The following is an 11,031-nucleotide window of genomic DNA, read 5'->3' as shown; positions in this document are numbered from 1 at the left end:
GCATTGGTTAAAGTTTTGCATGCAAGTACATATGGCTATCATTTAAAGGCACATAGCTTTGTAACTTATTTTTTCTAGGTTAATTACCAACCTCACTGGATCAAGTCTCATAACTTTGACGTGTATTTTGGGCATATTCTGCTCCCTTTTGGGCTAAGAAAACTTCCAGTTAAAAGTTTTGGTTGAAACTCTATTGATATTTCAACATTAGATTAATATATTCTTGCTTTCTTGCTTCAGTTCGAGTAGTCGAGCACTGGCTGTCTTTCGAACAGCTCTTTTTTCTTCATGCATGGAGGAATTTTAATGTAACTTGGCACAAAAGTTCACCACCCTTGGTTTTAGAATTACTTTCCTTTGTTGTTACTATAAATATCTTGTATTGTACTTTTTAGCTCACCTGTCACATAGTGACAAGGTGAGCTTTTGTGATCACGCAGCGTCCGTCGTCCGTACGTCCGTGCGTAAACTTTTCCTTGTGACATCTCTAGAGGTCACATATTTTGTGGGATCTTTATGAAAGTTGGTCAGAATGCTCATCTTGATGATATCTAGGTCAAGTTCGAAACTGGGTCACGTGCCATCAAAAACTAGGTCAGTAGGTCTAAAAATAGAAAAACCTTGTGACCTCTCTCGAGGCCATATATTTCACAAGATCTTCATGAAAATTGGTCAGAATGTTCACCTTGATGATATCTAGGTTAAGTTCGAAACATGGTCACGTGCCATCAAAAACTAGGTCAGTAGGTCTAAAAATAGAAAAAATTTGTGACCTCTCTAGAGGCCATATATTTCACAAGATCTTCATGAAAATTGCTCAGAACGTTCAACGTGATGATATCTAGGTCAAGTTTGAAACTGGGTCACGTGCCTTCAAAAACTAGGTCAGTAGGTCAAATAATAGAAAAACCTTGTGACCTCTCTAAAGGCCATATTTTTCATGGGATCTGTATGAAAGTTGGTCTGAATGTTTATCGTGATGATATCTAGAAAAAGTTTGAAAGTGGGTCACGTGCAGTCAAAAACTAGGTCAGTAGGTCTAAAACTAGAAAAACCTTGTGACCTCTCTAGAGGCCATATATTTCATAAGATCTTTATGAAAATTGGTCAGAATGTTCACCTTGATGATGTCTAGGTCAAATTCGAAACTGGGTCACGTGCCATCAAAAACTAGGTCAGTAGGTCAAATAATAGAAAAACCTTGTGACCTCTCTAAAGGCCATATTTTTCATGGGATCTGTATGAATGTTGGTCTGAAAGTTCATCTTGATGATACCTAGGTCAAGTTTGAAACTGGGTCACGTGCCTTTAAAAAACTAGGTCAGTAGGTCTAAAAATAGAAAAACCTTGTGACCTCTCTAGAGGCCATATATTTCATGAGATCTTCATGAAAATTGGTCAGAATGTTCACCTTGATGATATCTAGATCAATTTTGAAAGTGGGTTACGTGCCTTCAAAAACTAGGTCAGTAGGTCAAATAATAGAAAAACCTTGGGACCTCTCTAGAGGCTACATTTTTCATGGGATCTGTATGAAAGTTGGTCTGAATGTTCATCTTGATGATATCTAGGTCAAGTTCGAAAGTGGGTCACATGCCTTCAAAAACTAGGTCAGTAGGTCAAATAATAGAAAAACCTTGTGACCTCTCTAAAGGCCATATTTTTTATGGGATCTGTATGAAAAATGGTCTGAATGTTCATCTTGATGATATCTAGGTCAAGTTCGAAACAGGGTCATGTGCGGTCAAAAACTAGGTCAGTAGGTCTAAAAATAGAAAAACCTTGTGACATCTCTAGAGGCCATATTTGTGAATGGATCTTCATGAAAATTGGTCAGAATGTTCATCTTGATGATATCTAGGTCAAGTTCGAAAGTGGGTCACGTGCCTTCAAAAAGTAGGTCAGTAGGTCAAATAAAGAAAAAACGTTGTGACCTCTCTAGAGGCCATATTTTTCATGGGATCTGTATGAAAGTTGGTCTGAATGTTTATCAACTGGGTCATGTGGGAAGAGGTGAGCGATTCAGGACCATCATGGTCCTCTTGTTTATTACTGGCCATAGGGAAAAATCGAGACCACTTTCCTGTGGTACAACATGCATGTTACATCCAATTATTAGGTTTATTTTGACCCATCTATACCTGGTAAAGGATTTTGTACTAACAACTGTAGGCTTGTATATGCAAAATTTTAATATAAAATATTGTATATATAGTACGATATTATACCTTTATACACTATGACAGATATGTTTCATGTAGAGAAAATTAGATACCTTCCAGTAGGGGACTTTGTATTGCATGGAAATACTTCATTCGCTTGTTTTTCATTAAAGTACATGACACATTCCGTACATATGATATAACTCAGCATCAACGTGTGAGTGACGTCAGATTTGTGCATATGAAATAACCTGAAATCGATGGGTGTGCAACTGTCGTACAGTGTACATATGAAACAAAAATTTAATGGTCAAAAGAGGAAAGATTAGAAGACATTTTTATTCTTAAATGCCTTTTCAGAGGAAATGAAAAAAAAAAGTTGAATCCCAAGTCTGATTATCATATTTGTAATCAAAATGAGAATTGTTAAATATGTACAGAAGTGAAAACTAATAGGTTTTCCAATGTCAATCAGAAGGTCAGTCTACGGAACTGGAATAATGGTATTTTGAAGGAGCAAGGTCAATGAAAGATTTAATACAGAATTTATACGGCCACGGTAATCTCATTTTATCTCATTTTCAATTAAAAGATTTAATAGTGTAACTTGGTAGACTTTAGGCTTCCAATAGGTTCTGAAAGTAACGGGAATGAGTGTTCCCTTGTCAGTACAGAAACTATAAAGGTTGTAAAGGTTTATACATGTTAAAGTTTTACATTAATTCTTTGTAGTACTCTTTCTTACAGTAGGGTATGTACACAAAGCGCCGTAATTTCTTCATTAAAATATCAATTCAGAATTAATTTACCAATGATAGCCTATTAAAAAAAAACTTCATGGACAAGAAGACGGTTGTAATAAAATCTGTAAGAAGATACATTTGCTTGAAGTGTCAAAATCAGACTAATAAGGTAATAAATCATAGATATATCTAACAGTTGTAAACTGACAAAAAAACTAATTGTTTAAATATTCAAAGTCAATAAATCACAGATGTCATACTAATACATTTGTTCAAGCTAAATATATGAGGTAACATGAAATAAAGCAAATTGCATAATAACATTAAATGGTATTTCTAATTTTAAATAGCTTTAATATTTTCCTTTTATGTAATCATTTTGTGTACAGAATGGTTTTACATAGAAGTCAAATATTTTGAAACATTTATTTCAAATTATTTCTTTGTTTTGATAAATCAAAATGTAATTAGAAACCTGAAATTGTGTTTCAGTTTATCTTTATACAGTTTACAGACAGTTATATATCATTTATATCGTTATTTACTTTATCAATTTACTTAGATATAGTTGTTGTGATTGTTCATTTCGTACTATACACTTTCAGCTGATCATTCTGGCAGCCAATATAGACTTCATCATGATGATGACTGTAGCATATAGACCATGGGTCAGCTAGACGATCTATCATTATCTTCCCTTGCTTCAAGTCTCCTGATATATGATGAATGGTGTCATTCCTGTAGCAACACACCAGCAATGATCCATCATCTAACATCACCATTCCCAGTGGTCCTCTAAGATTCTCATGTTTGTATACAGCTGATACATCACCTTGTAATGTTATACTGACTACACAGTTGCTATCATAGTCACTGATATAGATATGTCTGGAATCCTCACTTACCACAATATGTTCTGGGTATTTAAATATGCCATTATTCAGGGAGATTGTGTTCTGGACATTACCTTGTGTATCCAGTACAAGTACACTGTTAGGGTTCTTACAATGTGTATAGAGGTGATCTTGATGATAAAATATACCATCGCATTCACATTTAACTGGAATCTTGCGGACAGTTGACAGTTTACCAACTGTTTTCATTATAAGAATTTCTTTGTTTCCTGGTACTGTTACTGCAATCTGGTCCTGGGACAATACAGCAATATCCCATGGGCTGGAGCCAAGTTTTTTCTCTTCTATCACAGCTTTACTCTGTCTGTCTACAACTTTCAGCTTGCACTGATTGTTATCAGCCAGTACGAGTTTGTTAGAAGGTAAGATAGCACATCCTGTGATATAGCAGTAATAGATATCGGAATCTGACTTTGTTTTTACATTTATATATTCTTTGTGCGTTAGGGTTTTAATCTGTTTCTTCTTTGTCGACGTGACGAAGCTGGCACTGAGGTTTAACGTTCCAAATACACTTTGTTTGGACAGCATATTTTCAAGATCAGTATTCCGTTCAAATGAGTACTGTATGTTTGTCTTCGCTAGATTTTCATCTGCCTTCCGCACTTCTTCTGACTTCAATTTAGACTCAGCACGTTTAATGTTGATGTAAAGTTGCCCGTTCTGTCGTGACGATTTGTCAGCCTGTAAACTTGACTGTAATTTCTTGATATCAGAAGAGATATTTGCACATTCATCAAGTACCATCTTAATTATTATTTTATCGTTGGATTTCTTTTTGTCAGCATCTTTCTGAATTTTTTGTTGCAGTTGATCCAGGCGTTCATTTATTTCCTTCCTGAAGTTGAGGATTTCCTTGATAATACCAGCATGGCAATTATCTATTTCTTTATCTCTTACTTCAGCTTTCTTCATGATATCCTCGGCATCTTTCATTTTCTCGCTAAGTTTCTTCATGATATCCCTGTATTCCTCACTGTCCCCTATATCTGCACATTTATCGGGTATGTAGTCAATCTTACATGTCCGATGATCCAAGATGATGCAGTCATTACAGCCAAGCGCCTTGTGTGTTGGACAGAAAAATTTGATTATTTCTTTTTTATGCACTGAACATTTTTCTGTGCATTCATCAGAATCTTTACTGGTACTGGCATGTTTACCAACGTTTTCTTTATCAAGAAGTTGGTGATTTCGTGAGGCTTTTGTCCTCTTGTGACACTCAAAGCAAGTTTTGCATAGATACTCCTGGCATTCCACACAAAAACCGTGAGCTCCTACATGCTGACCAATGGTAAGACAAGGCTGGCAACTGTGGTCAAAGTCCTCTGCTGATCCTAACAATATTGAGCCTTGAAAATTTGGCAACTTGCGTCCTGACACTGCCATTTCTGGAAATGCAAACACAACGTTTAATCGTCTAATTAATGTAGTACAGCTGGAGTTCATCTGGTAGAGTAATTCTATATATTAGTAATGATTCATTTTTGTTTTAAAACAAATGTTTGACAGTAACCACATAATTATGAAGGTGTAACTTTATACCCTTCACCCAACCCCTCTAAATGTCACTTTTTTCCTAGATAGGGGCTTCCGTGGCTGAGTGGTTAAGGTCGCTGACTTCAAATCTCTTGCCCCTCATCGATGGCACAAAAAAAATGGCACATTCAATCCCGTTCTCCCCTAATTAAGCATATACTTAAGTTCATTATCTCGTGCTTAAATAGAAATATCGTATTTGCGTGACTGACATAAGTACTGCAGACATATACTACTAACCATAGTTTAATTTAGCTATAACTACATTGGTATGAAAAAATCAATATTAAATAACAATTGCTTAAGCAATAGCATGATTTTAAAATAAAAGAATTAAATAAGTAATTACTTACGTTTTTTCGTGAAATTGGGGCCAGACCGCAAACAATATTAAACTTATTTGAACTAGTTTTTAAAAAAATATATTCTCTCACTACAGCAGCGTAGAAATTCAAACACCCCCAAAAGTCTGTATAATAAGTTATAGTCACAACAATATTACCGAACTTTCAGTAACATTTGTAGTTCGTGTATAATAAGTTATAGTCACAACAATATTACCGAACTTTCAGTAACATTTGTAGTTCATGTATAATAAGTTATAGTCACAACAATATTACCAAACTTTCAGTAACATTTGTAGTTCATGTATAATAAGTTATAGTCACAACAATATTACCGAACTTTAAGTAACATTTGTAGTTCGTGTATAATAAGTTATAGTCACAACAATATTACCGAACTTTCAGTAACATTTGTAGTTCGTGTATAATAAGTTATAGTCACAACAATATTACCGAACTTGCAGTAACATTTGTAGTTCATATCTCCGTGTTAGAATAAGCTGCTTTCAACATCATATTTTCATACCTATTTAATCTGTATTTGCTGAATAATGTCGAAACATGTCTTAACCTGCATTACCATTAATAAAGGAACATTAAGGCCTACCTGGCTGTCCTTCGCTAATATATGCAAACTATTCCAAGACACCAACTTTTCTATCATCAAGACTGTCCACAAAAGGGTTAATCAATAAACCTGATTTTTACTCTTTTTTTTCTGAAAATTGTATTTTACTTCCTACTTCCTTTCTAAGAATGTCTATAAATATCATACGCAAACATGAATAAGGGATAAAACTATGACTATATTTTATACTGTTGAAACATAACTGTATTGTCTCCCTTCAGTAGGATCACTCTTCTGTCAATACTGTGAGTAAGTTGTTTTTAATTTATTTTAAATACTTGCCAGCTTAGTACGGACGTAATACCTGCAACATTGTCAAGAGGCGGCCGCCACTATACTGTTTCAGTTCCAGTAGAGGAATTACGGAGTTGATAGACAAATACAAATCCAGGTAAAATACGTTTACAGTGTTTGGTCTTTGTGACAGTATTAATAGTGGAGATCAGACATGTTGTTTAAACAATGAACTAATATTTAGTACACTTTAAGAGGGGTAACGAGATGGAGTTCACTCCGGGAGAACTACGTTCCAACGTAAGTCATGTCTCAACGATATCATGTGACATATCTCAACGATGTCTGGCTACGGTATATCTCAATATCACGCGGCTTATATAATTTTCATATATAATAATTACTTTGATTATATTTTCTTGTGTCTTTGCATGAACATGTATTCAGGTTTTAAAAGTAATCGCATAAATTGATTGAAACATTTAGATTTTAGAAACAGTCGTCTGTTACGTGAGAAAATAGAAGTATTTTGCTATTTTACAGAATAAAAATATACTACGCGTTTTCAAAAACAAAACTTACAGACAGTCAATGATCGACTAAAGGCAATGTCAGTTTTAATCTTAGAAATATAATTCTCCAACTGCTTTAACATAAACAGGCAATATTTATTTAATATTATGTTCCTCATTCTAACCGACGATGTTACTAACTCTAAACGTGACATAGGCAAGCGTTACTGACACTCATCGAAGTCTTGCGGCTAAACACATTACTTATATTCGAGTAAAATATACTGGTCAGCAAGTCTAAATGTGACTGAAAATCAGATTTTGTTCAAAGTGAGAAGTATTTTTTTATCCTGTTTTCCATTTAACGGTTTCCCCAAGATATCTTAGTCCAAATGAGAGCAACATGTACGCGGTGATACAGAGTTTAATATACTATTGCATGCGCACGCCTTAATTATAATTTAGTCTGTAAACAGATCTTTTTTAAGCACATACGCAACGAAGCAACATAAAGTGAGCATGTAATTGTATGGTACATGTATTAGATTTGTATCGAGAAATATGCACGCTTCTACAGCAGAAATACTGCGCGACTTTAGGAAGAATGAATGCATATTTCTCGATGCAAGTCTAATAATCTTTTTTTAATTACTACACGTGTATTATTCATTATATCAATGATATCAATCTTGTTTTTTAGCCCGAGTTAAACTGAAAATGTCGTGGTTAAAGAACTTAAAAACATGACTACATCATTCTAATCTATGACTCCATGAAAGTGACTTCAAATTGACGACACGCACCCGATATGGAACTGGAACGTCAATATGGAAAAAAATTTCTTGCACACCGGACTGGCGTTTTCGTTGATTTTACCCATACCAGCAAAACCCATCTGGCTCCCTGTACCAGATGGCTCTCGTGTTGTTAATGACAACTAGCGCTTTATGCATTGATTATATATGGTATTGTTTATGTGAACTAAGAAATATCAGGCATCTTGAGAACTTCTATCCGTCCCTTTCACATGAAGTATATTTCTCGGTCCAATAAAAACGATATTTTACGGAAAGAACATACCGTTACGCTACAAACGATAAAACTAAAGTGGAACTTTGTTATTGTTCTTCACTGAAACGTTATGACGTCACTTAAGCTTATGGACGTTAATTTTACTGTGCGTACAAACCCAACTATAGGAAAAAGTGCTGCAAATAAAGTCTTTATAATTGCTTTTTTCTTATATCATTTGTAAAATACGGTATGCAAAAAGATTCTGTCAGACTAAAACGCATATTAATATATGATATGCAAAAAAAAAAAAAAAAATCAGCCATGTGTTTATGAATCGGATAGAGGGCACCTGCGCCTTGGGCGGTTACGAGTTATGGCGTCTAAAGTTCCTAATACATTCGTGCGTAATGATAATTATTATGTGCGGACAAAATGAGTGATACGCCTGCACATGGTGACGAAAACATTTGTTACTAAATAGCTACTTTCTGTGCAAAGCTCTGGAAGTTATGCTTCACGATCCAGATTATTATTATTATTATTATTAATATTATTATTATACCAGATTTGTTGAGCGCCCTTTTCATATGGCCATGTTCTAGCTCCTGTGACCTTGACCTTTGACGTAATAAATCAAAATCATTAAGGGTCGTCTACTGTGAATGTTCTATCATCCTATGAAGTTTCAACATTCTGGGTCAAGTATTTCTCATATTATTGATAGGAAACAGATTTCCGTGTTCAGGCCCCTGTGACCTTGACCTTTGATTGAATGACCCAAAAACAATAGGGGTCTTCTACTCTGTAAGCCCTACCATCCTATGAAGTCGGAAGGTTCAAGGTTAATGGTTCTACAGTTATTGATCGGAAATTGAGTATGACGGATTATGGCCCCTGTGACCTTGACCTTAGATCGAGTGAACTCAAAATCAACAGTGGTCAATCATCGTGTAAAGATTCAGCATTCTGATTTAAGTGGTTCTTAAGTGATTGATCAGAAACATCCATGTTCAAGCCCCTGACCTTGACCTTTGACGGAGTGAACCTAAAGCAATAACGGTCATCTACTCTATAAGCCCTATCACCCTTGGAAATTTGAAGGTTCTAGAAGAAATGGTTCTCCAGTTATTAGTCGGAAATGAAGAGTGACGGACGGACAGACAGGGAAAAGCAATATGTCTCCACCAGTGGGGGGAGGGGGACATAAAATTTCAAACTGATGAAGTGTCTAGAGGTAACACCAAAGTCATACCACCAAGAAGCCACATTTATACAGGAAGATGGCTATAGTTATGGCTAGTCATTGCAGTTTGCATTTTTTTTTTGATGGAGTAAAAACGGTTTTATCTGTTCTGGTCATGCTCTTGGGCTTAAATAAAGCTTTTTGATTTCTGGTCTTCAAGTGTAGCCTTGGCTTTGGACCTACTATCCAGACTCGTGTAATCTTGATGCAGACATCATTCATTCATTCATAAAGTAAGCTCTTAGGTCAAATGGCAACACTGTGTTTTCCTGTTTACCTCATAACTCTACTATTAATCAAAGGATTTTAACTAAACTTTTGTAAATGAGATCACAAATAATGTGAAACAATCATACCACTAACTTTATGGTCAGCTCACACTTTGACTTTAAGATCATTGTCAATAGGTTTTTTCTTGTCCGCTTCGTAAGATTTTAACATTCCCCATAAAAATCCCATAACCATAGTGCAAAAGTCAAGGTCACAATTGGAGGTCAAAGGTTGACAGCATTTTTGTATCAGTCTTAAAACTGTGCCATCCATTAAGTGATTTAAATATTACTCGCAATAATTAGAAGACATTATTATAAAACACAAAGTCGAAGTTCAATGAATATCTTGGATGGGTAAATTCTGTGTCTCATCGTTCAAAGTATCGTAGTATTATCTGGTAAAATCTTTCTTCGTATTGATTTGGTATTTCGTACACAGCACCCACATCCCTATCTTAAACTTCAAGGCAAAATGTCTTGAAACAGCCACTATAAATATTACCCCGTAAAACCCTCAAACAATATATTGTTTTAAAAATAAACAAACCTTTTGTTAATAAACACAAACAGTTCCAACACAACAGTACTCATATGACAATGTCCGGTTGGTTTTCTTCTGACGTTCTATATTACAACCTTTCAAAAATTATGTGTACATAAATGTACACAAACATACCTAAGCGATAACAAACTTATCTGACGTTTGAAAGTTCAATTTATAGACTCGTCTGACGATTAGGATAATCAATATGATTATTTAGGGTAATAACCGCTATATACTGAATAACACTACCTTAATAATGGACCGTTCCATTATTGAAAGAACAAAATCATCGCTGACCTCGAAACCTAACTAAAGTAACAAAAAATTGTTTAGTATCATCAAACAGGTAATTGTCCCCAAATGTCATTTTGATACAAAAATTCAAATGTTTAAATTTGTCGACCGAACCGTATATGACTATTTCATAGATCACAATTTTGAATTTTACAGACAATGAAATATAGAAATAAGAAATATTGTTTAATAAATATTTAAGTTCGTTATGTCGTGCTTATACAGAAAAATCATATTTGCGTGTCTAAGACAAATACTGCTAATCATAGAATAATTTAGCTATAAATGCATTGTTAGGTGTTAAAGGTATTTAAACCAGACATTTTATTTAAACCCCTCAAACAATTCAAACTACCACATCACCAAGGACCTAGATGATAAGTATGTTGGTATGACTAATCGCATGTCTTAAGCATGTTTTCCGTTTAAAAACTATTGACAAGATATGAACCTTAACATTATTTCATGAATGAAGTGCGTTTATTTCTCTAATTCGCTGTTCGGACTTCAACGAAACGTTATAGGAAGGATTATTTCCAATCCTAGGTTGGCAATTCCTTGTCATCATCCGGTTATCAGAGAATTTCT

General features: G+C 34.8%; 1 protein-coding gene across 2 annotated transcripts; it reads right to left on the bottom strand.

Moving 5' to 3' along the window:
• Positions 1-2,174: 2,174 nt before the first annotated feature.
• On the bottom strand, positions 2,175-10,293 carry LOC123536960 (uncharacterized). 2 transcript variants are annotated; one of them, XM_053528955.1, is made up of 2 exons: positions 10,153-10,293; positions 2,175-5,210 (listed from the first exon to the last, which is right to left on the bottom strand). In XM_053528955.1, the coding sequence occupies exon 2, from the start codon at positions 5,206-5,208 to the stop codon at positions 3,487-3,489; it is 1,722 nt and encodes a 573-aa protein (XP_053384930.1). In that variant the 5' UTR covers positions 5,209-5,210; positions 10,153-10,293; the 3' UTR covers positions 2,175-3,486. The 2 variants fall into 2 exon arrangements, with proteins under 2 accessions (XP_053384930.1, XP_053384929.1); XM_053528954.1 differs by lacking the exon at positions 10,153-10,293 and adding an exon at positions 6,310-6,464.
• Between the last annotated feature and the right edge of the window lie 738 nt (positions 10,294-11,031).

The sequence above is a fragment of the Mercenaria mercenaria genome, chromosome 17 (assembly GCF_021730395.1).
Source record: "Mercenaria mercenaria strain notata chromosome 17, MADL_Memer_1, whole genome shotgun sequence".
In the NCBI taxonomy this organism is placed as follows: Eukaryota; Metazoa; Mollusca; class Bivalvia; order Venerida; family Veneridae; genus Mercenaria; species Mercenaria mercenaria.
This window is presented reverse-complemented; position numbering and strand designations above follow the sequence as displayed.